This window comes from Macaca thibetana, chromosome 12, assembly GCF_024542745.1.
Source record: "Macaca thibetana thibetana isolate TM-01 chromosome 12, ASM2454274v1, whole genome shotgun sequence".
NCBI lineage: Eukaryota > Metazoa > Chordata > Mammalia > Primates > Cercopithecidae > Macaca > Macaca thibetana.
In genome coordinates this window covers 1,937,516-1,965,429 of record NC_065589.1, presented here as the reverse complement: position 1 = coordinate 1,965,429, position 27,914 = coordinate 1,937,516, and the positions used below count along the sequence as shown (strand labels likewise).

Genomic DNA, 27,914 nt, shown 5'->3' with positions numbered 1-27,914 from the left:
TCCCCTTTGGGGCCCCTTCCTCACCCCCCAGGATTTCCCAGTCCCCCTTCCCCCTCCAGCACCCACACAGGAAGGAGAGGGCGGGGAGTTCTCAGAAACGTTCTGCAGAGGAGAAGGAAACTGAAACTTGCCCCAGCACAAACATGGAGCCCCACGCCCATCCTTCCTTGGCCCCCACCCCAGTGGCCCAGAGAAGGCAGCCAGGGCGAGACTTTGTCCTGCCGCACAGGGAACATGCCTGCAGATGGGTGAGGGCCTCTGGACTCCGTGCCATGAATCGCTTTCGTTCGCCGGGTAGAATCCCTGCCCTTTTCCCCTTACGGTGTCTTTGGTTCGCAGCGTGGGAGCTGCGCTGGCCTGCAGCGTGCTGCCTCACTTTCCCGTGGCCCGGCCTCTCTGCTGCTCTGGCACCTGTGTCCCAGCCGGCACAGAGAGTGGCTCCAGGAGGCCGGGGTGTGCAGCCCGGCCGGGAGGCTGCAGACAGGAGGCTGCACTGTGCGTGTGGTGGGGGAGGGGGCACCGCCTGTGCCTGGAGGGGTCTTGTGTGGAGAGCAAGGTCTCCACTGACACTTTCTCCTTAAACCAAAGGAACATTAACTTTCCCTTGGGGAGGGCCGGGCTGCCCGTGCTCCAGCGCCTCCGGGACGCTGCAGCTGCCTGGGGCTCTCGTGTGGTGACCTGGTGGTGTGAGCGTCACTGCTGCCCGTGGCCCCAGTTCCTCCTCAGTTTCCTGGGGTGCCTTTCACATGTGCTGGGCTCAGAGCAGTCACACCCGTCCATGGGACACACCAGCCTGGAGTCAGCACAGAGCCCTGAGTCCTGTCTCCCCGGCCGCCGCAGGGACATGCTGGTGTGGAAACCGTGAGGCAAACGTATTTGCTGACCGGCACGCTGCAGGTGCTGCCTCGGGCAGGAAGCCTCGCCGTGGCCGCCGGGGCCGTGATGCCGTGACCCACAGAGACGGTCGTGGTAAGTCCACACCTCCAGCATGGGCCCGGGGTGGATGCTGAGCTCCAGGGAACCCAGAGCTTCTCTCCCAGCACCTGCCACCCAGACAGGACTTCCCTCAATGGCCTGCGGCAGCAGCACCCTCTGGGCAAGCATATCTGGAATGGAGCCGCTGCGGCAGGTTCTGCAAAAGGCGAAAGCAGTTGCGCTGTACTGTTCGGGGCCCCTGTGGGCACTGAAGCATTTTGTCACCACAGGCTGGACAGATGCGGAGACCGAGTGCAGCCAGGAGGCTCCAGGTAGGACTCCTGGGTCTCTGGGCAGGGGCCCCAGGGAGAGCCCTCTGGGATGGTGCTGGCCCTGAAGTGTGTTGAAGGAGGCTGCTGCCACTGTGGGCAGTGGACAAGGAAAGGACAGAGGGCAAAGGCCCTAGGCCCCCTTGGACCCCTCTGCCTGGTGAGTGGGGAGCTCCCAGGCTTGTGTCCAGCCCAGTGTGAAAAGGAAGGAAGTCAGAGGCCCCCTCTCTGAGACTGGGGGCGCCTCCAGTTCTTGGGGGAGAGCCTGTGAGTTCAGAAGGCTTTGGCCACGGTCATCCTAGGTGGAGCCCCCTTTGCGGGTCTCATCAATCAAGGCCTCACCTGCTACCTCAACGCCCTCCTGCAGTGTCTCTTTCTGACGCCTGAATTCCGAGACAGGTGAGAGGCTGGGTGGCCTGAGGGCCTCTGGGCCAGGTCCCGGCAGGCCCCTGCGGACGAGGTAAGGACCCAGGCTTCCCCTGTGGCCACAGGATCCAGGAGAAGCCTTGGACCTCCGAGCCCGAGCAGGCTCTTGGCGAGATCTTCAGGCGGCTGCAGAGGCGGTGTGGACCTGTGCCAACGAGTGCCCTCACCACCTGCCTGGGTCTGCACAGTGAGTGGACGTTGGGAGGCACAGGGACAGGGCACCAGGCAGAGGTGGAGCCCAGACCCTGAGATCCCATGAAGGGCTGTGTGTCCCCCTGAGGGGTCTGCACCACCCCTGACCTGGTGCCACTGGGGAGCAGCGTTCAGCGAAAGTTGGGAGAAGGCGGTTGCAAGATGGCCAGAGGCCTGCATGGGGCGGGTTCCAGGGGACAGTCAGGAGCAGAGAGGCTGACCCATGGGTGGGGCGGGCCCCTTTCCTGGACACCTCAGCATAGAGTCTGTGACTCACCTGCCCAAGAAGCATCCTGGGGCTTCGCACCATTGGGAGGGGAGGAAGCGGGACCTCAGGGAGTCACCAATGTAATCCAAGTATGTGCTGGCCCAAGGAAGACGCTGCCGGGAGTGTCCAGAGAATAGGAGCCCTCTCAGTCACCCGGGGCTGGGACACTGCGGTCCATGAGCTGATGGTGGCAGCAATTGCCAAGTGTGGGGGGTGTTGTCAGGAGACTGGGGGTAGGGCTAAGGGACACTCGCTCCGTCAGCAGGAGGGACGTCCACCTAGTGCCAGGCTGGGTTTAGAGACTCTGCCAAGGAGAAATGTCCACACTCTAGAGGGTGGGTCAGAGGGAAGGGCCAGTGGCCAGGCTATAGCTGGGCCCCACCCCAGGCCCCATGGACAGCTGGGCAGTCAGCCTGTCATTCCAGGGCTGACTTAGAGGCTGGGCCTGAGGGTGCTCCACTGCCCAGCCAGGCTGTCCCTGTTGCTCTCTGAGTGCCCAGTGCCACTCCTGAAGTTGGCTCAGGGCCTATTTGCTGAAGGAATGAGTGAATCAGTGAATGGACAAAGGAGTGAACAAATACTGGAGCTTGACCTGGGGTCCCCTGGTCAGGAGGGAAGGGCCAGAGCAGGAGGGAAGGGCCAGAGCAGGAGGGGAGGGTCAGAGCAGGAGGGGAGGGTCAGAGCAAGAGGGGAGGGCCAGAGAAGAGGGGAGGGTCAGAGCAGGAGGGGAGGGCCAGAGACGGAGGGGAGGACCAGGAGACAGCTTGGTGAATCCCAGCAGAGGCACTTGCTCTTAATAGGCCCCCGGCCAGGCAGCCTGGCAGATGCTTGCAAAGATGCGTGTGATAGAACCAGGACCAAAAAAGGAGAGGACATGGGGTCCGGGGTGGGTTCCAGGGTACAGCCAGCAGAGGAGGTAGCTGTGAGGGGAGGGGCTGGGCCACAGAAGGCTCTGGGGTGGGGGGAAGCAGCTGCGCTGACCTGGCTCTGTCTCTGCTCTGCAGGCTGCGTCCAGCAGGACGTGGCTGAGGTGTTTCTGCTTCTGCTCCAGCACCTGGGCCGGGATGAATTGCAGGAGGTAGGCAGTGGGGAGGGAGGGCGGCAGCTGGACACCTGCCAGGGGATGCAGTGGGCAGGGTAGGGAGAGATTCGGAGGGCCGCTGGCCAGATCACAGCCAAGAGGGCACCAGGGCCACAGGTGTCTGCCTTGGAGTGCAGATCACAGCCAGGAGAGACCTGAGACGCTCTCAGGAGCATTCACTCAGGCCCCTCGCCCTCCCTGCTGAGGCCATGAGCATGTTGGTATTAAATCAGCAGGAGCAGGGCCTCTCCCATCGCAAGGCTTACTCAGTGGGGCTGGTGCTGCTCAGGCCCTGGGCCCTGGGCTCACTGGATCCTAGCACTGCAGGCAGGTGCCACCATCACCATTTTTTTCTAGTGGCCACAGGGAGGACAAAACTTGCCCCAGGCCACCCCACTGAGGACCAGGCACACAGGTGGCAGCTGCAGAGAGCAGGCCCCATAGGGACAAACAGGGTGTATTCCCTGGAGGTAGCATCGCCTCCCTGATCAGAAACCTGTGCACCAACCATAGCTGGATCAGCAGCTCTCCTCGCCAACCATGGCCAAGCCCAGGGCCGTGCCCCTGAAGCCCGTCCTGAGGCAGCCACCTTAGTCCATCCCCATGGGGGCAAACCCAGGCAGGGCTCTCCCTGCCCACTCCTTGCCCAGTCCTTGCCTCCAGGCTGCATTTCCCAAGCCCCTGCTCTGGGCTGGGGACAATGTGACCTCTAGGCTCCCTGATGGGACAGAAGTCCTGTGCCTTGGCACACGGGCAGTGCCCAGGCTTTGACCCCTTCCTTGGGACTCCTGTGGTATGTTCCCATTTAACTCAAGGCTCCTTGTGATTGGACCAAGCAGTGTGTTCATAAGACAGAAGGACCAAAGCTTGTGACAGCACAGATGGGCAGTGTCAAGGGGGCCTGAGGATAGGGAAGGTTTTGTGTGGCCTGCTACCCTGAAAATGGGGCCAGGTGCCAGAGGGTGTTTCCAGGACAGCACTCCTGACTGGCAGGGCCTGTCCAGACCTGTGGTCCCGCCCAGCTTGCCCCATCCTCTCACACAGGTGTTCCAGAGTGAGGTGGAAAAAATCATCCAGTGCTTGGTGTGTGGCCACGAGGAGCACATCCCATCGGGAGGCAGGATGCTGATCCTGCCCCTGGCTTCCCACACCCAGCTCTGTGGCTTGGAGGGGGCTGGGCAGAAACCTGGCAAGCCAGCCAATCCGTCTAGTGGAGTTTCCCAGGTACTGTGGTCCCAAGGTCGCCCTGCAAGGTAGTGTTCCTGAAATGCCAGGGCTAAGGGCCCATCATGCATTCATTCTTTTGGCCCACCCACCTGTCTGGAGCCCCTGTCTGTGCCAGGCTCTGTTCCAGGCACGTTGATGTAGAGATGCCCAGATCTTGGCCTCTCGCATGGCAATGCCAGCCCTGGTTGTCTGGTTGTGACTGATACCTAGGCTGGTGAGTGCGTTCATGGGGCTCATCTAGATGTTGAGGGCCACTGGCCCCTGCCCTCTGGTAACAATGGCCAGGCAAGGGAGCTGGCAAGTGCCGGGGAGCCAAGAGTCACAGAGGAAAATGGCCTCTATGTGGGGTGTGGGGTGGGGGTGGGGCAGGGTAAGGGGTGTGAGCCATCTCCAATGATAGGTAAGGTCATATGGGTCAGGTGTCCACTCTTCCTTTAGTTCTTTCAGCGTCTTTAAGATAGAGTTTTAAAGTATTTATCTGGTAGATCTGTCATCAGGTCTTTGGCAGGGACAGCTTCTGTTGATTTTTTTCGCTTTGAATAGGCCATAGTTTTCTGTTTATTTGTATGCGTTGTGATTTTGTTGTTGTTGAAAACTGGACATTTGAATCTAATAATGTAGTAATTCTGGAAGTTAGATTCTCCTCCTTCAACCAGGCTTGCTGTTTTTCTTATTGTTTTTGTTTATTTTTTTTTTTTTGCAGTCTGTCTCTGTGCTGAGGAACAGCCTGAGGTGTAAACTTCAGGTCTGTCCAGAGCCTGCGCCTTTCCCATGCACACTCACTTTCTAGTTTTCCTCTTACATGCAGTTGTTTTTCAATGCCCTGATCTTTAATATCTGGCTCCCAAAAGGGGAAAAAGAGGAAAATGAAAGGGGGAAGAGCTGGCCCTTTAAATCCCCCAAAAGTCACTTCAACCAGTTGGGGAGGGGCTTGCAAGAAGGGGGAGAAGTGCAACCACAGTGGCCACATACTTTTCTGTTTGCACCTCCTTGATCAGAATGAACAGCAATGGATGATCCTTCAAGTTTGGAGGACAGGGCCCTTACTGCCCACCCTGTGTCCGGCAAGCTCCAGGTTGCTCTAGAGGAGCACAGGCACACTTGCTGCCCCAGGGCTGAGGATGAGGGATGGGTAGCTGCTACTGGCTAAGAGCTGGAGTTGTTCGAAATTAACCATAATTTCCATCTGAGCCTTCCCCTGGAAGTTGCAAACCTTTGATAGACTCCAGAGTTCCAAACAGTCACCCAGGGCAGATTCTGCGGTGAGGTGTCTGGGAGGGCAGTTGGCCTCTGGATGCTTTCCGCTCTCCCGTTCTCCCAGAAGCTCTCAATGTGGACTCGTGTTGGAGCTAGAATTTCTCCCAGGCATCGTCAGGTCAAACAATGTTCATTAGCTGCTTTTATTTCTTATTTCACAACTACATTGTTCCTGTCCCATATTTCATCAAGTTACCCATTTTTCCTATGGATTTATCAGATACTTCTTTATAACATGGAAAATGACTCTTTGTTACCATTTTCCCTATTCTGTCATAAAGGAGGAAGTGTAATCATTAGCAAAAGGTAGCATATTCAATAAACAACATTGGGACAGTCATTTATTACTTGGAGAAAAACTAAGTTAGATGCTCACTTCACACCATGTATCAAAAGGAAATCCAGCTGGATTAAAGTATGAGATAGATATGCAAAGAAGGGAAGAAATCACAAAGAAAGTTAACAGGAGAGAAGCAATGAAAATATACTTGTTCTCAGAATGGGAAAAGAGCATTAACAAAAGCAATAGCATCAATTGATATATTTGACAATGTAAAAGTAAGATCATGTTGTACTCCCTGCCCAGAGAAGGGCTGGCGTGGGCAGTGGGATACGGGTCTGTAGGGTCCAGCCCCACAGGGTTGGAGGGATTTTCTCCCCGTGTGTGGAGACGAGAGATTGTAGGAATAAAGACGCAAGACAAAAAAGACAGCTGGGCCCAGGGGACCACTATCACCAAGAGCGGAGACCGATAATGGCCCTGAATGCGAGGCCGCTCTGATATTTACTGGATACAAGACAAAGGGGCAGGGTAAGGAGTGAGAGCCATCTCCAATGATAGGTAAGGTCACGTGGGTCATGTGTCCACTGGACAGGGGGCCCTTCCCTGCCTGGCAGCCGAGGCAGAGAGAAAGAGAGGAGAAAGAGAGAGACAGCTTACGCCATTATTTCTGCATATCAGAGACTCTTAGTACTTTCACTAATTTGCTACTGTTATCTCAACGGCAGAGCTGGGCGTACAGGATGGAACATGAAGGCGGTCTAGGAGCGTGACCACTGAAGCACAGCATCACAGGGAGATGGTTAGGCCTCCAGATAACTGCAGGTGGGCCTGACTGATGTCAGACCCTCCACAAGAGGTGGAGGAGTAGAGTCTTCTCTGAACTCCTCCAGGGAAAGGGAGACTCCCTTTCTCAGTCTGCTAAGCAGTGGGTATTTTCCCTTGACACTGATGCTACCGTAGACCATGGTCCACTTGGCAACGGATGTCTTCCGAGACGCTGGCGTTACCGCTAGACCAAGGAGCACTCTGGTGGCCCTGCCCAGTCATAACAGAAGGCTCACACTCCTGTCTTCTGGTTATTTCTCACTATGTTCCCTCAGCTCCTATCTCTGTATGGCCTGGTTTTTCCTAGGTTATAATTGTGAGCAAAGATTATTATAATATTGGAGTAAAGAGTAATTGCTGCAAACTTATGATTAATGATATTCACATATAATCATATCTATTATCTATATCTAGTATGACTATTCTTATTTTATATATTTTATTACACTGGAACAGCTCGTGCCCTCGATCCCTTGCCTCGGCACCTGGGTGGCTTGCCACCCACAGGGGTCTGGTGACCCCACCTCCCAGGCCCTGCCTGGGCTGAGGCCCTCCCTTCCCCCTGCTGAGCAGGTTTCTTCTCAGTCCCAGAACGCTCAAACGGTTCTTCTCAGTCCCAGAACCCTGGAACAGTCTTTGAAACTCTGACCAAATGCCAGTGGGAGGTGGCTCAGGGTGTGGGTGACTGAACCTTGGACACAGCCGCAGGTCTCACCTCCAGGACCGCAGAGGCAGCCTTGTTCCAGCCCCACACTTTGGACTCTGGATCTGCACAGGCCTGCATGCAGTTGCAGGCATTTGATGGGCAGGGCAGGGTACCGGGATCCACCCATCGCTGGGGAGGGGGCTCCAGAGAGGACTGGGGAGGCCCCCACTGAGCCAAGCCCAGTGTCCCTGCCCTCCCAGCATCCACCAGCCTGGGAGGAAGGCAGGTCCTGCCAAGTCCCTGTCTTGGCTGTAGCCTGAAATCTACCCTAGAGCAAGACATAGGCAGTGGAAAAGAAGAGGGAGGAAAGGGTCTGGGGACCTGGGCGTCCACCTGTGTTATGGCAGATTCCCCAGAGACTCAGCCTCTTCATTTCTTCTTCTATAGGACACAGAGGTGCTGAGTTTCTCTCTAATCCAGAAATTTGATGATGAAGACAATCGGTTCTTCTGTGAGCCCTGTAATGCCAAGACCCCCGCCTCTGAGGTAGGGGCCCAGTCTGGGCTGCTTCCCTCACTGTGGTGTGGGAGCGGGACATCAGAGGGACGGGAACCTCTGGGGACAATGCAGACACTGTTGTCCCTCTGGCTCAAAAGAGCTTCCCAGGGGCAGGGGTCAGCAGGTGCACAGAACTTAAGACAGGGTAACAAGGCTTCTTAAGTATTTGTGGAATGGAGAGGAAAAGAGGGGAGGGAAGGAGGTAAGAGAGAGGGAGGGAAGGATGGAAGGACGAAGGGAGAAAAAGAGGCAGGAGGGAAAGAGACAAGAAGGGAGGAAAGTGGAGGGAAAGAGGAAGAAGGAAGGGAAGGAGGGACAGAAACAGAGAAGGAGGAAAAAGGGAAGTGAGGGGAAAAGGACAGAGAGTGGGGAAGGAAGGCAGGAGAGGAGGGAGAGAAGGAGAAAAAGGGAGAGCATCAGGACCCGGGTTAGGAGACAGACTCAGAGAGCAGAAAACCTAAAGGACCCGCGTGTCTGTGGGATGGAGGATAAAACAAGAACAGCTTTTCCAAGTGCGTATCCCAGCCTGAGAAAATGACTTGAGAAATATCCCTTTTCTATTTTTTGAAATAATAGGTATAAAATTAGAGTCATTTCTTCCTTTAGTTATTGCTAAACTTTGCAAAGGAGGCCTCCTGGGTCTCGGGGTTGTCTGTTGTCTTCGTGGGAAGGTTTTGCTGACTGTTAGTGCCAGATCTAACTTTCTGATAAATAACTATGTACCTGTGTGTGTATGGAAGGATGCCCGTATATATATATATATGTCCTACTGCTATTCAAGCCTCTTATTTCTTCTCGTCATGGCTTCAGCTGCTTCCCTCAAGGTTTGATTTATAAGATTTTCATAACTGTTCACTTCAAAATATTTCTATTACATGTTATCTTTGACTTGTGGGTTATTTAGATATATATTTGCTTCTTTCCAAACATGTGGGAATCTTCTAATTATCTGTTTGGTGTAGGTTTCTGACAGTGTGCCAGAAAAAAATAATTCTGGACTCTTTGGGCACAAATGTGAAAAAATCGTACTCAGAAAAAAACTGACCGATGGCCATTTTTTAAAAACTTGTCGAGACCTGTGAGAGACGCGCACACGGCTACGGTCAGCTTTCACAGTCGTTTCACGTGCAAAGGAAAAACTCCTGCCGTCTTGGGGTGTACCGTCCTCTGCATCCTTTGGGGCAAGCTTGCTCAGTGTGTGGCCGTCACCTTATGGATTTATTTTGCTCTGTTGTTCTTTCAGTTATGCAGAAAGTTACGTGAAGTCGTCCCAGTAGAACTGTGGATCAGCACAGAGGCCCTTGTGCCTCTGTCCATTTTTGCTGTACACATTTTTGAAGCTATGTTATTGGGTGGATAGACATTTAGAATTGTTGTCTTCCCGGGAAATTGACCTATTTAATATTTCGAAATGTCTACTTTTGGCTAAGCTTTTGCCTTAAAATCTTCTTAGTCTGATCTTAGCAGACCTGCCGCGGCCTTCTTTCGGTTGTGGTTTCCCTGGTCTGTCTTTTTCTATCCTGTCACTTTTGACCTTTCTGGATTCTAGTGGATTGGATTCTAGTGTACGCTTCCTCTAAACTGCATGCCCTTGACTTTCAAAATGACCTCTGACCATGTGTGTCACTGAGTTAGCGATGTGACTTCTACCTTCCTTATGCCTGTGTTAAATCTGCCGTCTCACGAAGCACCTTCTGTGTGCCCCGCCTGCCTTGTGAGCTTCTCTCCTTTCTGGCATCCTCCATGTCAAAGAATGGTTTGGATTATTTCATTATCCAGAAGACCAGGACAAAAGCTGGACACCATCCCCATCTGTGTCGACCTGCGTGTTTGTGCGGTGTCGACCTGCGTGTTTGTGCGGTGTCGACCTGCGTGTTTGTGCGGTGTCGACCTGCGTGTTTGTGTGGTGTCGACCTGCGTGTTTGTGTGGTGTCGACCTGCGTGTTTGTGTCCTGCTGTTTCAGCTCCGTGGGCTGATGTTGGCTGGTTCTTTTGCCACTTCTCCAACGGTGCAGGAACTTTGTATTCACCTCTCTCCATTTCCATGGCACTGCGTGTCCTTATTGTGGGCTCTATTTATTTTACATGCGCAAGGCATTTCTATTGCTCTCTACAGCTAGCATTTATCTTTATTTGCTCATTTGCCATTTTGGTTGTTCTTTCTTCCTGCAATCTTTGTTTGGATTCTTTTCACCCTGTAGAACCTCCTTTGGTGCAGACTGTTTTCCACACAGGTGCTAAGTCTTGATCCTTCCAGTAAATGGGGGGGTCTGTGGTGTCCGGCTTCTGTCCTGGTCGTCTGGAGGTGGGTATGGTGTCCGGCTTCTGTCCTGGTCGTCTGGAGGTGGGTATGGTGTCCGGCTTCTGTCCTGGTCGTCTGGAGGTGGGTTGCTTCCAATTGTCAAACTTTCCCAAAAGACATTCTTCTCCCTTAGAGCACAGACAGGAATCTTCAGCAAGTGCCAAGTGCCCACTCATGTCCATGGAGCTTGACAATGACCAGGAAGCTGCCCCCTGGTCCTTGCTCACTCCTAGTCTTATCAGCTTGACCTTCCCACTAAAGGCTCAAGGCAGGGTTGTGCTGCAGACAAGGCTGTCCCTGGACACACAGGCACGGGCTACAGTCGTCCGCCTTCCCAGGGCCCTGGGCTTCAAGACTGCCCACTTAAAGCAGGCACCACAGAACTGGGAGGTAGATGGTCATGTTTTGTGATATTCTCTGTGCTTTTTAAACCAGAAGCAGTGCAGATGAACCTTGACTGAGGAAATGTGGGAGGCAGCTGGGGTAGGTGGCTGGAAGGCTCTTCCAGAGCCAGTGGGGTGTGCAACTCCCTGCCCCCACCTCTCTCCTTCCTTAGGAGACACGCTTCCTGCGGCTCCCGAAGGTCCTGATTCTGCAAGTCAGGGAGCTGACATTTGAAAACGGGAGGTTTCACAAAATTCAGAAGCCTATCAACATTGCCCAGGTGCTGAAACTGCACACCAGCCCCAGAGAACTGACGTTGCCTAAGTGTAAAGCTTCCCACAGTGGCACACTCACCCCCAACCCGGTGAGTGCCCAGTCTTGGAGAGGGGGAGCCGCAGTGTGGGGCATCATGCCCGCAGCCTGCAGGGACAGTCACATTTCCGGCCAGCGTGTCCTGCCTGCCTGTCCCTTCATGACAGGAACAACCGCAGGACAGGCAGGGTGGGCTGGCGCCGGGGGGCGGAGGCCATCCTGGCTATGGGAAACCTGTCTGCCGGTGTGATTAAGAAGAGCTGCCCACATCACGTGATGGAAGGCGGGGCAGTGATGGGGTCCAAAGGGCTTGGGAGGGAGCCCCGGCAGCTGGGGGCAGGAGGTGTGCGGGGCAGCTGCCCGTTGGCGGGGCGGCCTGCGTGCTGGGCTTTCAGGACAGGCCTTCATGGAGGATGTCCTCTCCATGAGCCCCTTGAGATGCTCAGTTCCTTCCAAGCTGACCCGGAGCCAGTGCAGGCTGAGGCGCAATGTTTGGGCTTTCCCCAGAGTGGCTGTGTAAGCAAGCCAGGAAGTGCTTCATTCTCAGATGGGGGCCGGGGATTCCCATGGCCTCCTGAGGGGACGGGAAGCCAGGTGTGGGATGGCACTTTCCAGGGAAAACCCGGAGCTTTAGGTTTTCAGAGCTAGGGAGTGGTGGAGGGAGCTGTGCCCCAGCCCACCCCAGCTGGGAGGCAGACTCTGGTCCTGTACAGCCCCGTTGCTCTTGGAAGCTGAGCTCTGGGCCCCGAGGCTGGCCTGCAGCTGTGACACTGAGGGGTGGCAGGGTGGGGTCCATACTCCTGCCCCCAGAGCACAGTCACAGCTAGCAGGGCCTCCCCCATTGCCCTGGAACTCAGTCCCACACACGCCCGCCCACGCACACCCCCACCCTCTGAAGCCCCAATCGCCCTACAGGAGCAGAGGGTCTACCACCTCTACGCCATGTGCTGCCACTCGGGAGACTGCAGCGGGGGCCACTACACAGCCCTGGCCCAGCCCCCTGGCAGGGCGGAGTGGTTCCGCTTCAATGACCAGCAGGTGCACTGTGTGAGTCCCACCCGTCCTGCGCCCCGGGGTCGGCCACCAACGGGCATGTTTAGGGAGCCAGCGGTTCTCTGGGGCCTCCGGTGTGCTGTCTGTAATAAGGAAACAAAGGGACCCCTGAGCTGGTGCTTAATGTCGCTTCACTATTGTTATCGGAAGTTCTGGGAACCTTTTTCTCCCCTCAGGTTTAACTTCTGTAGCAAAATGTTATGGTTTCTTAATTTCTGAAAGTAATGTGTGCCTTTGTTTAAAAAGAAAGTATAATAAGAAAGGAGAATTTTAACAGCACAAAAAAAGCTATTGCAGAGACAAGAACACGGGTGAGGGCTGTTGGACACAGTGAAGCTGAATGGGGAGAGGAGATGCGGGTGCAGGGGTGGGTGAGGCGGGAGGAGGCTGAGACAGGAGGAGGGTGGGAGGGGGGAAGGAAGCCGGAGAGGGTGGTGGCCCTGGGGAGGGCAGGCTGGGAGGGCTGCTGCAGGCCACTGTGGCAGGAGGGCAGCGTGGCCACCAGGGACGCTAGCGAGCATTGCAGTGGGCAGGTAAAGGTGGTCGGACCAGTGAAGGGCATGTCCGAGTGGAGGGCAGTGACTCTCAGGGTGACCCCGCTGAGGGCCAGGCTGAGGTGGGAGGGCGTGGGGATGGGTGGCAGGGCAGCATCCTCAAGGCCCCACCTTCCCACTCTAGGTGGGGCCGGAATTTCCTCTGCACCACACGTTCAGGTAGGCTGCTGGGCCCTCCTGGGGTGGGGTGGGACCCTGTCCTGCGTGATGACCCCAGGGCCCTGTTGTGGAGGCGGCGCCCGCTGAGCGCAGCTGACCTTTCACCCGGGGAGGGAGTGGGACAGGCGGGGCACCCTTCCCTGAGAGGGTTACTGTCGTGGGGTCAGGTTTGACCCATGGCCTGGACCCAGACCCCTCACAGGGCTGTACCCCCACCCCGAGCTCACACCACACCCCTGTGGGAGGAAGGTCTGTGCCTTCTGCTCCCTCTTATCTGTGTGGCAAGGGCCCCACGGGCAGGGGCGAGAGTGGGGATCATCCCCTGTGTGTCGTCTGCCACCGTCCAGGGAGGGGAGGTGTGATGCCCATACAGCGGGGCTCAGGAATAGGAAGACCACCCAGGAAACGGTGAGTCTGGCCAGAGACCCGGGAAGCCGAGGCTGCTGAGCCTGGGTTTGCCGCTGTGTGGGACAGACGCGGCCGCGTGCCTGGTGGGCAGGACTCCACTCAGGCACGATGGGTCCTGTCCCTGCTCCTCTCGCAGGTCTGAGACCCCGTACCTACTGCTGTATCGCTGTCAGGACACTGAAGACAGGTGTGTCCCTGTCTGGTCTCGTGGGTGGTGAGTGTTCGGGGAGCCTGGAGGAGGCACAGCCACCCCAGCCAGCTTTAATTGGGTGGGCGATTTTGCCAAGAAGGGGATGGATGCTGTGGGTCCCGAGGGCCACATCTGTGGCGATGGGCTCTGCCCTGGGCCTCCTCCCCACAGGGCAAGGCTGGGGTCAGGCCTGGATTTGCAGGTCAGGGCGATGGGCTGAGGCCTCCCCTGGGACCCATGTGGTTCGGCCTGGCACCTGGTCCCTGTGGCCACGCACTCCCTGGGGCCGTGTTCTGAGGCCTGGCACCTGGTCCCTGTGGCCACGCACTCCCTGGGGCCGTGTTCTGAGGCCTGGCACCTGGTCCCTGTGGCCACGCACTCCCTGGGGCCGTGGTCTGAGGCCTGGCACCCGGTCCCTGTGGCCACGCGCTCCCTGGGGCCGTGGTCTGAGGCCTGGCACCCGGTCCCTGTGGCCACGCGCTCCCTGGGGCCGTGGTCTGAGGCCTGGCACCCGGTCCCTGTGGCCACGCGCTCCCTGGGGCCGTGGTCTGAGGCCTGGCACCCGGTCCCTGTGGCCACGCGCTCCCTGGGGCCGTGTTCTGAGGCCTGGCACCCGGTCCCTGTGGCCACGCACTCCCTGGGGCCGTGTTCTGAGGCCTGGCACCCGGTCCCTGTGGCCACGCACTCCCTGGGGCCGTGGTCTGAGGCCTGGCACCCGGTCCCTGTGGCCACGCACTCCCTGGGGCCGTGGTCTGAGGCCTGGCACCCGGTCCCTGTGGCCACGCACTCCCTGGGGCCGTGGTCTGAGGCCTGGCACCCGGTCCCTGTGGCCACGCACTCCCTGGGGCCGTGTTCTGAGGCCTGGCACCCGGTCCCTGTGGCCACGCACTCCCTGGGGCCGTGGTCTGAGGCCTGGCACCTGGTCCCTGTGGCCACGCACTCCCTGGGGCCGTGGTCTGAGGCCTGGCACCTGGTCCCTGTGGCCACGCACTCCCTGGGGCCGTGGTCTCTGAGAACACGTGTCCAGGGAGAGAGGGATGGGATCTTAGTCAAACAGCCTGTTCTCTCTGCAGCACCCACGTCTAACTCCCCCCCACAAAACAGGCAGTGGTCAGTGCTGACCGCCTGGAGGGGAGAGGGCCCTGGGGGAGATGGCGCTGGGGGGTTGTGGGGAGGTGATATCCTCCTCCTGGGTTGTCCCTGCAGACCTGCTCAGGGACGCTGCAGAGGTGCCCGGGGAGGGCAGATCACATAAGTCCATGAGGGAGCTGAGACCCTAGGCCAGGCCTCAGGCCTCCAGGCCGCCCACTGGTCCCTTCTCCTTCCGCTTTCTGACAAAGACCCCCCATTTCCCCAGAGACAGATGCTCAGGCGAGGGGGTGTCTGTGGCTGGGGCTGCTTGTGGCCTTGCCAAGGCTTCAGGGACCCCCCATTTCCCCAGAGACAGATGCTCAGGCGAGGGGGTGTCTGTGGCTGGGGGCTGCTTGTGGCCTTGCCAAGGCTTCAGGGACCCCCCATTTCCCCAGAGACAGATGCTCAGGCGAGGGGGTGTCTGTGGCTGGGGGCTGCTTGTGGCCTTGCCAAGGCTTCAGGGACTTCCAAGCATGCCTGTGTGACTGATGCATACCAGGCCCCTGGGGCCTGTGAGGGGCGGGATGGTGGGCCCCTCTCAGCCAGAGTTTCAGCTCTCTTTTACTGCAGGCAGGAGCCAGAGGCACCCGGGCCTGACAATGGGGATATGAGAACCATGACAGATGTAGCTGTTCCAAAGGAGAAGGTGCCTTGTCCAGGAGTGGAGGGAGAGACCCTCAAGACAGACTCTGCCACAGTCTGCTGGGGAGGACACAGCCAGAGCCTCTCTCCTCTCCGGGACGACAAGCCCATCTGCCACAGACAGAGTCCTGCCAAGAAGTACAGGTACGTGACCACCTGACTCTGTCCTCTGGAGAGAGCCACGTGGCCCTTGGCCCTGAGGTGGGCACGTTCAGCAGCCCCTGTGGGTTGGCTCAGACCCTGTCTCACTGAATATATGTGCGTGCACCCACCAAGGGCCAGAGACCCAAAGGGGACCAAAGAAGCAGGTCTGGGTCTTTTGGGAGCTCGGGGCCTGCATGGCTGGACAGAATGTGACTGAGAGGTACATGTGTGGATTTCCAGCAAGAATGCACTAACGCTTGAGGGCAAGTGTAGGGGTGGCCTCTTCTGGTCACAAGGCAGGGGTATAACCTGAGGGGCTGCATGCCACCTTGCCCGTGGAGTCGGAAGGATGCACAGGCAGTGTCCCTCGGAGGCATCACTGAGCTGGTGGGAATGTAGGGAGTGTCCCCCAGGGCACCTCTAAACCAGTACTGAGGTCACACCAGAGCTGTCCTGGTCTGCAGGAAGGAGAAAGCCAGTCTTAATAGTAAAGAATGTATGATTTAAAGATGGCGTTTGGAAAGGAGAGGGAGCCAGGGCCCCACAAGCAGGGACGGCCCCGAGACCTCTGCATGCAGTGCCACCGTGAGCTCTCAGGTGCAGGAGGTGCAGGGCGTCACTGGCCACGGGCCTCGGAGAGACTCGATCTGATGCATCTTTGGGAGAAAAACGATGTTCCCCTGAGAAGCTGTGCGAATGACTCTGCCGTCATGCAGGTTTGAATTTAGAGAATGTGCAGGGCCCGGGATCCTCCGAACCATGTAACTGATGTGAACAGAACAAGCTCCCCCGTGGCAGCGGGAGGCACAGGGTAGAGGAAAATATGAAGCCTCTCAAGACAGTTACGTCCTCACCTAACAGAGGGTCATCTGGCTCCCCACCCGCAAAGTCATTTTGAAAATGAGGAAACAATTCGTCATGCATGGGGGGCCCTCAGACAAAGTAAAGAGAAGGTCAGCCCCTGTGAGTTTCAGAGAATCTATAAAAATCAGTTGCAAAATTTAAAGACATGAAACATAGGACTGAGAACAGAAAAAGAATGAGACATACTTAGGGTAAATTTGAGGAGAAAAATAATCTGTATCTCGCCTGTAATCCCAGCACTTTTGGAGGCCAAGGCAGCTGGATCACTTGAGGCCAGGAGTTCAAGATCAGCCTGGCCAACATGGTGAAACCCCATCTCTATTGAAAATACAAAAATTAGCCAGGCATGGTGGCACATGCCTTTGTGGCACGAGAATCACTTGAACCTGGGAGGTGGAGGTTACAGTGAGCTGAGATCACACCACTGTACTCCAGTCTGGGTGACACAGTGATACTCTGTCTCACAAAAAAAAAAAAAAAAAAAAAAAAAAAAAGGAATCTGTAGAAACAAAAACATAGTCATTGATATTTTAATTGCATTCACTGTGTTACACAGCATTTAGAAATAAGAGAATAGATATTTCTCGGATTAGAAGATGGATCTTGGGAAAGCTTTTGCACGTATTTTACCAGAAGATAAAAAGATGTGAAAGAACGGTTTTCAAAGAGGGCATGGAGAATAGAATCAAAAGGTCTGAGTGACCTTCCAGAAGAAGTTAGAAATTTCCAACAGGACTGGCAAAAAGGGAGAACAGAGATCACGAGGGGAAAACAAAACTCAAGGAGATAATAAGTGAGAATTTTCCAAAACCAATGAAAGGCATGAGCCCCCAGCAAGGTTTAAGCCAGATAACCAAACCTAAATTACTGGGGGAACCCACCCCCAATATTTCAATGTAGGTTCTTTCTATTTTCCTTAAGTGTTGGCTGGCTGAGAAATAAAGAGAGACAGTGCAAAGAGAGGAATTTTACAGCTGGGCCGCCGGGGGTGACATCACGTATCAGCAGGACTGTGATGCCCACCTGAGTCTCAGACCAGCAAGTTTTTATTAAGGGTTTCAAAAGGGGAAGGGGGGTAAGAACAGGGAGTAGGTACAAAGATCACATGCTTCAAAGGGCAAAAAGCAGAACTACTAATAAGGGTCTAACAAAGATCGCAAGGCAAAGGGCAAAAGCAGAACCACTGACAAGGGTCTAACAAAGATCACAGGGCAAAGGGCAAAAGCAGGACTACTGATAAGAGTCTGTGTTCAGCGGTGCATGTATTGTCTTGATAAACATCTTAAACAACAGAAAACAGGGTTTGAGAGCAGAGAACCAGTCTGACCACAAATTTACCAAGGCAGAGTTTTTCCCCCACCCTAGTAAGCCTGAGGGTACTGCAGGAGACCAGGGCATATCTCAGTGCTTATCTTAACTACGTAAGACAGACATTCCCAGAGTGGCCATTTATTTATAGACCTTCCCCCAGGAATGCATTCCTTCCCCAGGGTCTTAATATTAATATTCCTTGCTAGGAAAAGAATTTAGCGATATCTCTTCTACTTGCACGTCTGGTGATAGGCTCTCTGCAAAAAGAAAAATGTGGCTCGTTTTGCCCAACCCCGCAGGCAGTCAGACCTTATGGTTGTCTTCCCTCCTTCCATAAAAATCGCTGTTATTCTGTTCTTTTTCAAGGTGCACTGATTTCATATTGTTCAAACACACATGTTTTACAATCAATTTGTACAGTTAACACAATTATCACAGTGGTCCTGAGCTGACATACATCCTCAGCTTATGAAGATAACAGGATTAAGAGATTAAAGTAAAGACAGGCATAAGAAATTATAAAAGTATTATTTGGGAACTGATAAATGTCCGTATTAAAATGAAATCTTCACAATTTATGTTCCTCTGCTGCGGCTCCAGCCAGTCCCTCTGTTCAGGGTCCCTGACTTCCCACAACACTAAATCTATACCTAGACTTACCTGAGAAAAGTCTAAAAGCAACTAGAGAGGAAAGAATATTCCACTGAAAGGAACAATTATGTTAAAGTAGACATCCTAAGGGTAAGGTAGAAGACAATGTAATGTCTTCTTAACTGGCAGACTCTAATTCTATACCCAGATAAACTCTCTCATAGTCAGGTTGTTTCAGGCAAGCAAAGGGTTAGAGAGTTGACCACTAGTAGCACTTGTATAAAACAACTTAAGGCTGATTTCCAGAAATATGTACATCAAGTCTAGGAGGAAGAGCTGAAGTGCAAAAACAGTGATTTTCAAATAAACTAGCAAAAATGTAACACAATAATTAAACATTGATTGTATAAAAAACCTAATGATAATGGCTAATCTGGAGAATATTAGAACAAAACTAAAAATATGACACATCTCAAAAATCTAAATAGCAAGTAGGAGATTGGAGTGAAAGTCCTCTAAGCCATCCTTTTGCTTTGTGGGGAGAGTAGAGATATTGGTTAACTGTCAACTTAGTTGAAAAAATAAGGATGTCAAAATGTCAGGGTATCTTAGCTCATATTTCTTAAAAGTAGAGTTGGAGATGTAAGTGGTTGATTGTAAGTCTTGAGAGACTGCCCCCATGGAAAATGTCTGGAGCACAAATTGGGCCACAGAGGTGAACTTGCCTGGATGAAAAGGCATCAGCAATTTGTACTCCCATCAGACATGGGAGTACATGGGGCATGGCTTTGGGGATGTGGAAGCCCCTACTGGCCAAAGGCATGGGTCTGGAGAAGTCAGCAGCTCTGATTCTGAGCACTTAGCAGCAAACACTCCCAGCAGGTGTAGGACACAGGCACCAGTGTGGAGAAAGGTATCTGGTAGGACACCACGGCACCCATTCCAGTCCATCCCCCAGGCCGCTCAGGTGCTCCCTACAGCAATGCAGCCACACCTTCATCAGCATTCCATGGTTTCATATCCTCCTGGAAAAACTTATACGAGGATAGTTAATAAAAACCTCTGACTGTACCCACCTTGTTGCAGTTATCCCTGGGGATGGACCCAGAATTCTTCTCTTTCCTCTGCCACTTACATGAGTGCCCCCTGATATGGTTGGGATATTTGTCCCCTCCAAATCTCAGGTTGAAATATGATCTCCGGCATTGGAGGTGGGCCTCGTAGGAGGTGTTTGGGTCTTGGGGCCAGATCCTTCATGAATGGTTTGGTGGCCTCCTACAGTAACAAGTGGGTTCTCGTGCTGGTAGCTCATGGAGGGCTGGTTGTTTAAAAGGGCCTGGCACTTCCCGCCCTTTTGTTTGCTCTCACCACGTGATGCGCCTGCTCCTGCTTTGCCTTCCACCATGAATAAGCACTCCCAGAGGTCTCCCCAGAAGCCTCGATGATGACACACAGGCTCCCATGTTGGCCAGCTGGTCTGCCACTCTGTGAGGCCTCAGTGGTGCTGGCAGAGGCCCTGAGGGTGAGAAAGAAAAACTCACACCTGGACTTTATGTCAATCCCTGACAGGATGAAATGTGTTTTACCTTCTCCCGGTGGAAGAGATCTGATGCCATCAACTTCCATCCAATGGGTGGTTGGTCTTCTCTGTGTTTCCCAGGCTTAGCACTGTGCCAGGGGCTCAGTGCCAGTCCCACAGGCAGGGCAGACAGGCAGCAGAAGGAGCTGGAGCCACTTTGGTGAGAGGGAACCCCTGCTTCTCCCCCGGGCAAAGCCCCCATTCTCTGTCTTGGATATTCGGTTTGCAAGCCCATTGCTCAGGAACTGGAGTGGCCAAGGACAGGCCCCCGTTGGCTGAGCCATCATGTTAACTTGGTAGATTGTACCTCTGTTGGCACACATTGCACCCTCTCCCATAGGTCCATTCTTTTCTCCAGGCTTTCTTTTCCAGATCTTTCAATCCTGCTCTTCCAAACCCTGGCCATGCAGCTAGGCTACTGGCCACACACAGCCTTCCTCAAGAGCCTCAGGGAGCTGCTCTGTGACTCTCCAGGTGGGACTTGCCTGAGGCTCCTGGTGGCGTCACTGTCCACCGTGAGATCTTCCAGGTCATAGGGCCCAAACTGCAAGGTTACTTTTACTGCAGCCTAGAGCTGCTGCAGACTCCTTTCTAGCACTGGGCCCAGTGCTAGAAAGCTACTAGCCTCTGGCAGCGTTTGACAAGTAGGTCCTAGAAGCCTGCCCAAGTGTGACCTGTGCTGCCTTCAAAGCCCAAATCGATTCACCAAGCATTGTGTTCCTTTCTCAGGGGAAGGGGAGCAGACAGCACAGTCACGGCATTGGTTACTCCAGAGGGAATATCCCAACAAGCACTGGAGCCCTGGGGTGCAACTGCACTGACGTGGCCACCCCTGGCTCTATGTGGGGTTTATCTCCTCACCTTCTAGGGGGCCTTTTCCAATGCATCCAGAGTACTTCCTGCTTCTTACTAGCAAGTCTGATGAACACAGAGTTATCAAGATCGTGGGCCAATGTGATACTCTGCAGAACGTGCAAATACTCCACATGTTCTAGACTCCCTCATGACAGAACAGAACCAACTCAGCCTGGGGAAGGCCTGTGTCTGTGCACTGAGATCTGTCCCTTGTGCAGTATGCTGCCTCTGACAACCTTCCCTGATGTTAGAGAAAAGGATGTGTTTGCTGAGGCAGTGGCTTCAAGCCACGAATGCGAGACCGTGTTCATCTGACCCAGTGAAGGCATCCCACCCAGCAGGACAGCTAGCACTGGGCTCCCGCTTGGTTAAATTGGTAGTGGCTGGATCCAGTCCAGACAGGGGCGAGCTTAGGACGTTGAATGGGGATTGGTTAGGGTCTCCGTGCCTGCATCCCTCAAGGCTTTGAAGGGGGAGCTAATCCCTGGTGTTCCCCTGAGATGTGATGCTGTTGTCGAATCACTGACTTAGCAGGAGATCCACCGGGCCAGGGGCGCCCACTTGGCCTTTCCTACGATAGCTCTTATCACGCAGCCCTGGGAACCTCAGCTAGAGTCCGGCTAGCTACTCAAGAAGTCATGCCACGGCTGCTTTCCAGAACTGGAGGAAAGTCCAGTATCGGTCCAGGCACCCAGAGAACACGGGCCAGGACGCTGCCTCAGGGCACTGCAGGGGTTCCCTGCCCCACAAAGCCTGCTCATGGCGGGGGAGGGAAGCACATGGGAGCCGCGTGTTCTCTGTCTCCATGGGCCGGGTTCTCTCTCCATGGGATGCATGTTCTCCCTCTCTCTCTCCGTCGGCTGTGTGGGATGCGTCTCTCTCTCCGTGTTCTCTCGCTCCATGGGGGCCGCATGTTCTCTCTCCATGGGATGCATGTTCTCCCTCTCCATGGGCCACGTGTTCTCCCTCCCCATGGGATGCGTGTTCTCTCTCTCCATGGGATGCGTGTTCTCTCTCTCCGTGGGATGCGTGTTCTCTCTCTCCATGGGATGCGTGTTCTCCCTCTCCGTGGGACATGTGCTCTCCCTCCCCATGGGATGCATGTTCTCTCTCTCCGTGGGATGCGTGTTCTCTCTGTCCATGGGATGCGTGTTCTCCCTCTCGTCCGTGTGGATCTCCGTGTTCTCTCTCTCCGTGGGATGCGTGTTCTCTCTCTCCGTGGGATGCGTGCTCTCTCCATTCCGTCTCTGTTCTCTCCGTGATGGATGCGTGTCTCTCTCTCCGTGGGATTCTCTCTCTCCGTGGGATGCGTGTTCTCTCTCTCCGTGGGATGCGTGTGTTCTCTCTCTCCGTGGGATGCGTGTTCTCTCTCTCCGTGGGATGCGTGTTCTCTCTCTCCGTGGGATGTGTGTTCTCTCTCTCCATGGGATGCATGTTCTCTCTCTCCATGGGATGCATGTTCTCCCCCTCGGTGGGACATGTGCTCTCCCTCTCCATGGGATGTGTCTCTCCATAGGACGCGTGTTCTCTCTCTCCGTGGGATACATATTCTCCCTTTCCAGTGGACTTGTGCTCTCCCTCTCTTTCAATCTCTAGGTTCTGGGTCTGCGATTTGACTTGAATCTCAGCAAGGGGTTGTGACTGTCCTCAGGGCACTGACTTCTGTGGCCTCTCCTGCATCCTTGATCACATTTTCTGATGTGTGTTAGGCAGAACATTGGTTGCCCCCGGGAGCACCCTGTCCCTGAGCTGATGCCCAGGGGGTTCTGTCTCTGAGGGTTGGGTTCCTTCCATGCCCCCATCCCCCACTCCCTGTTCAATGTGGGAATTCGGGCTGTGACCACCATTAGGCCCTTTCTCTCCTGGACGCTTCCTCCGGGAGGATGCTAGGGAGCCAGCCTTGTCCCCCAGCTGCCCTGGCCCCGCCTGCAGAGGACAGCTGCCCTGGAGCTTGCGGTGATGCTGGGGCCCCTCGAAGAGCACCGCAGGCCACCTTGTAGCCGACCTGCTGAAAAATAAACTCCTGGACGTCCAGCAACAGAGTGGGGCATGAGGGAAGCAGAAAGCGCTGTGGCTGCCGAGGTCAGGGCAGGAGGGAAGGCCAGGACACAGCACTGGATAGGGTGGAAGAGAGGAGTGTGACTGTGTCAGCCGCCACCCACTCAGAAATCCACCCAGTTTGCTGGTTGAAAAACAGAGCTCATTAGATTATATTTAAGCACACATATTGCTGAATCCCTGTCAATGGAGATGCAAACCTCCGAGGAACCTGGGACAGGCCCTGCCTCCCCCGTCTGGGGCTTGCTGTGCTTGGGAATGGAGGGGCTGAGCTGGGCAGCCCACACCTGTCCCCATCACTGCAGAGACCCAGGGGCTCTGCCCTCCTGCAGCCCAACGGTCTGGTGAGCTGAGGTTCTGGGGTCCCCACCCCAGCAGGGCCTCAGGGGCTTCCCTCTGCTCAGGCGAGAGTCCACTTTGTTCCATTAACCTCCTGGCTTGTGTTTCAGGAGGGACATGGAGCCTGGCCTTGGGGACAGGGGCAGAGCCTCAGAGCACGTGGATGAGGAGGGCCCTAAAGCACCTCCACCAGGGGAGCAGGGGGAGGCCCGAGGCCTGCCCTGCGGCCCCCAGTGTAGCCCCGAAGAGGAACTCCCTGCCATGGGAATGAGGAGCTCGGTAGCTGAAGACCAAGCCCTGTCCCACCCTGTGCAGGGCCCGGCACAGCCTGGAAAGACACGTAAGTGACGCCTGACCCATGCTCTGAGACTGGGGCCATTTCCCTCCCTGATGGCTGCTGACTCTGCAGGGACTGAGCGGTCAGCCCCAACTCCAGGTCACTCACCACGTCACACCGATGCGTCCCAGCCGCCACCATGCCCTACTCCTTCCAGCACAGGGGTCCTCACCCTGAGGGAGAGGCCCCATCCCTGCCCCACGGAGCTGACCTTAAGGGTCTGTGGCACCCGATCCCACGATGTCTCACACGGCCAACAGGCCAGCCTGCTGTCCTGGAGGAAATGCAAGGCTCAGACACCAGCGAGCCAGGTGGTCAAAGGGGCTCCCGAGGTGGGCGTTGGGCCTGAGGCCGACAGCAGGAGGAGGGTTGGGGTGGAGGAATGGTGGTGACAGCCAAGACTGAAGGGGCTGAGACCCTCAGATGAGCAGGAGCAAGGCTGGGAGGGGCTCATGGAGAGGCCAGAGGAGGCCCCGGCTGGGCCCAGGGGCAGCAGGGACTGTGCACCTGGGAGCCGGCAGGGACCTGCCTGGGGCCTGGTGGGGCTGGAGAAGAGTGGGCGTGATTCCACCCCTTGAGTTTGGGAGGAAACTTTCCAGGGCTAGGCCTGAGGTGAGGGTCTGGGGCAGCCCCAAGACGGCCCCAGTCTCTGCCTGGCTCACTGGGGGTGCTGGGGCTGATCCCAAGATGGGACTTGGAAGGGTGGGGTGGATGGCTGGACCCGAGGGCTGGGAGTTGGGTCTGAGGGACCCAGGGCTCGGACCTCTGTGGCCCCCAGCCCTTCCGTGTTGCCTGGTGTCCGGGGCCCTGTGTACAGGTGGTATAGGATTGAGGTGGGGGTGCCAGCGAGGTGAGGGCTGCCCACAGGGTCCACAGGGCCCATAGGACATGAGCGAGGGCTCTGTCCAACCAGCTCAGCCTGGGTGTCCACCCCTTGCTCTGCAGGCCTCAGGAGCAAAGATGGAGGAGCAGAGGCTGCCAGAGAAGGAGTCCGGCTCCTCGGAGACAGAGAAGCAGAAGTCATGGCCACCAGAGAAAGAGGAGTGGAGGTTGCCAAAGAAGGGGGCCAGCTCCTCAGAGACGGAGGATTGGAGGTTGTGGCCTCCAGAGAAGGAGGAGGGGAGGCCGTGGCTGCCAGAGAAGGGGGCTGGCTCTTCAGAGACAGAGGAGTGGAGGCTGGGACTGACAGAGAAAGAAAAGGGGAGGCTGTGGCCACCAAAGGAGGAGGAGAGACCATGGCAGCCAGAGAAGGAGAAGTGGAGGCCATGGCAGCCAGAGAAGGAGGAGCGGAGGCCATGGCCACCAGAGAAGGAGGAGCGGAGGCTGTGGCAGCCAGAGAAAGAGGAGCGGAGGCCATGGCAGCCAGAGAAGGAGGAGTGGAGGCCATGGCAGCCAGAGAAGGAGGAGCGGAGGCCATGGCAGCCAGAGGAGGAGGAGCAGAGGCCATGGCCACCAAAGGAGGAGGAGAGACCATGGCAGCCAGAGAAGGAGGAGTGGAGGCCGTGGCAGCCAGAGAAGGAGGAGCGGAGGCCGTGGCCACCAAAGGAGGAGGAGAGACCATGGCAGCTAGAGAAGGAGGAGCAGAGGCTGTGGCCACCAGAGAAAGAGGAGGAGAGGCCGTGGCCACCAAAGAAGGAAGAGGGGAGGCCGTGGCAGCCAGAGAAGGAGGAGCTGAGGCCATGGCAGCCAGAGAAGGAGGAGTGGAGGCCGTGGCCACCAGAGGAGGAGGAGGAGAGACCATGGCCACCAGAGAAGGAGGAGCGAAGGCCGTGGCCACCAGAGAAGGAGGAGCAGAGGCCATGGCCACCAGAGAAAGAGGAGGAGAGGCCGTGGTCACCAGAGAAGGAAGAGAGGAGGCCGTGGCAGCCAGAGAAGGAAGAGAGGAGGCCGTGGCAGCCAGAGAAGGAGGAGCAGAGGCTGTGGCAGCCAGAGAAGGAGGAGGAGAGACTATGGCAGCCACAGAAGGAGGGGCAGAGGCTGTGGCCATGAGAGAAAGAGGAGGAGAGGTCATGGCCACCAAAGAAGGAAGAGAGGAGGCCGTGGCAGCCAGAGAAGGAGGAGCTGAGGACATGGCCACCAGAGAAGGAGCAGCAGAGACCATGTCAGCCAGAGAAGGAGGAGCGGAGGCCGTGGCAGCCAGAGAAGGAGGAGCAGAGACCATAGTAGCCAGAGAAAGAGAAGCAGAGGCCGTGGCCACCAGAGAAAGAGGAGGAGAGGCCATGGCCACCAGAGAAGGGAGAGGGGAGGCCGTGGCAGCCAGAGAAGGAGGAGCGGAGGCCATGGCCACCAGAGAAGGAGGAGCGGAGACCATGGCCACCAGAGAAGGAGGAGGAGAGACCATAGCAGCCAGAGAAGGAGGAGTAAAGGCCGTGGCCACCAGAGAAAGAGGAGGAGAGTCCGTGGCCACCAGAGAAGGAAGAGGGGAGGCCGTGGCAGCTAGAGAAGGAGGAGTGGAGGCCATAGCCACCAAAGAAGGAGGAGGAGAGGCCATGGCAGCCAGAGAAGGAGGAGTAGAGACCACGGCAGCCAGAGAAGGAGGAGCGGAGGCCATGGCCACCAGAGAAAGAGGAGGAGAGGCCGTGGCCACCAGAGAATGGGGCTGGCTCCTCAGAGACAGAGGAGTGGAGGCCATGACTGCCAAAGAAAATGAAGGGGATGCCATGGCCTCCAGAGAGGGAGGAGTGGAGGCCGTGGCCACCAGAGAAGGAGGAGCGGAGGCCATGGCTGCCAGAGAAGAGGAGTGGAGGCCATGGCCACCAGAGAAGGAGGAGAGGAGGCCGTGGCCACCAGAGAAGGAAGAGGGGAGGCTGTGGCCACCAGAGAAGGAGGAGTGGAGGCCATGGCCACCAGAGAAGGAGGAGTGGAGGCCATGGCCACCAGAGAAGGCTGCCCCTCAGAGATGGAGGAGGGAAGGTGCCAGGCTTCAAGGTGAGTCAGGGCACTGCCTGTGGCCAAGGCCACCACATCTGCAGGTCTGGCCCTGCCCCAGCCAGACGCTTGTGGGTCTTGGCTCAAGAGTGGATGGAGTGAAAGCCACCCCAGCTCCTGCTCCATGACAAGCCCCTAGGAAGAGACATCCCAAGCAGCCCAGTTGGATGCCCTCTCTGGGGTCCTGAGTCAACTCAGACCTGGGACCTCCACACATCCAGCCTCCTCCACATGGGGTGGCCAGAATCATGCCCTCCCTGCCACCCACAGCCCCTGCACCATCTTGCCCTGTGCACGCTGTGACAGCCTCTGCCCACTTCTGTGCACCCCAGAGCAGAGGCCTGGAGGCTTGAGAGACGGGGAGAGCCTGATGTGGCCACAGGCGAGGCAACAGCAGAGGGGTTGCTGGCCACCGTCCTCAGGCGGGACGTCCACCTGGCCTCTGCCTCCCTCGGAGCAAGACCAGCGGTGGGAAAGCCCCAGGGGAGAGACAGCCCTGGCAGTGCCACACCACACCAGGCTCAGTGCCCAGCCAGCGTCCATGGGGACCTTGGTCCCTGGAAAGAGATGAAGAGTGACCAGATGGCATTCATGCCCTGCCTCAGGAGTCCCCAGTCTAGAGTGCCAGGATGGCATTCATGCCCCTGCCTCGGGAGTCCCCAGTCTGTCCCGTCCCAGAGCCCTCCCCTGGCCCTTCCAGCTGGAGAGCAGGACCCTGAAAACAGAGGGTGTTTGGGGCTTAGATTCCAGTTGGATTCCGAGGGGGAAGCTCCGGGAGGAGCAGGGGGTGGTTGATAGAGATGGACAGGGAGCGGGTCTCCACAGAATCCCACCGGGCCTGCCTGGAGCCGGCCCACCATAGGCTGGGCGCAAGGTGGGGCTTCCCGGGCCAGCAACTGAGGCTCAGCCCAGGGCGCTGAGCAGCCCACACTCAGATAGGGGAGTCTGGGCCAGGTGCTGAGGGGGTCCAGGTCCCCTCAGTCCAGGTCGCGCTGCTGGTGACTGCTGTGTGACCTCTCAAAAGTCACTGAACCCCTCACCATGAAATGCAGGAATTATTCCTGCTTAGAAAATGTTTTAGAATATCTTGGATTTCACAGACACCGTTTATTTATACAAAGTACAGAGCTTAGGGCTTCCCTCCTGGTGGAGATTTTCTAAATCTAGCTGTTGTTTCTTTAGGAATAATGGTCCCCCTCTTTCCCCACAGCATCCTGCCTTGGTGAAGCGGCTGCCACCTACGTCTCCAGCCCGAGCCTGACCTCGCTTCCTGGCCCCCACCACTGGCTCACCCCCAGCCCTAGCCACCTCCCCAGGTCTGTCTCCAGCACCCACTACCCTGCCAGCCTGGACGTTGCCTTCGGGGACCCTTGCAGCCCCCAGGGCGGAAGGCCTCCTATCCTGAAGCTGTCTAGGGCCAGTCCCAGGCCAGACTCCCACCCAGGGAGCTCCAGCCCAGCAGAACTAGAGGCGGAACAAGGGGTGCTTGGTGGGGAGGCTGGCCAGAGCAGGGTGGGGTCCCCAGGGCTCTCCTCTCACGCGCTGTCCACTGTTCACATGAGGATGGAACCTACCTTCTCCAAGCAACTGCAGACAGACAGTGGACATGAGGACAGGAAGATCTCTGCAGACCAGGAGAACAGTGAGGACGAGGGCTGGACCATGAGGAGGGACAGGCCAGCCTCAGAAGGCTCTGAACTCCAGGGCACAGGGTGGCCCTGATAACCCTGCCCAGAGACACTCTGGGACGGGGCAGAACCCCGCAC

General features: G+C 56.3%; 1 protein-coding gene across 1 annotated transcript; it reads left to right on the top strand.

Annotated features, from left to right (window-relative positions):
• Positions 1-107: 107 nt before the first annotated feature.
• Positions 108-26,850, top strand: LOC126932562 (uncharacterized). The gene is given in 17 exon segments (XM_050751552.1): positions 108-294; positions 841-969; positions 1,206-1,247; positions 1,547-1,643; positions 1,736-1,857; positions 3,135-3,208; positions 4,256-4,435; positions 7,897-7,995; positions 10,866-11,057; positions 11,921-12,052; positions 12,737-12,771; positions 13,316-13,393; positions 15,071-15,286; positions 22,994-23,223; positions 24,166-26,163; positions 26,304-26,352; positions 26,354-26,850. Coding segments are annotated over 17 exon segments (3,972 nt in total). The 5' UTR covers positions 108-143; the 3' UTR covers positions 26,502-26,850.
• Positions 26,851-27,914: the final 1,064 nt, after the last annotated feature.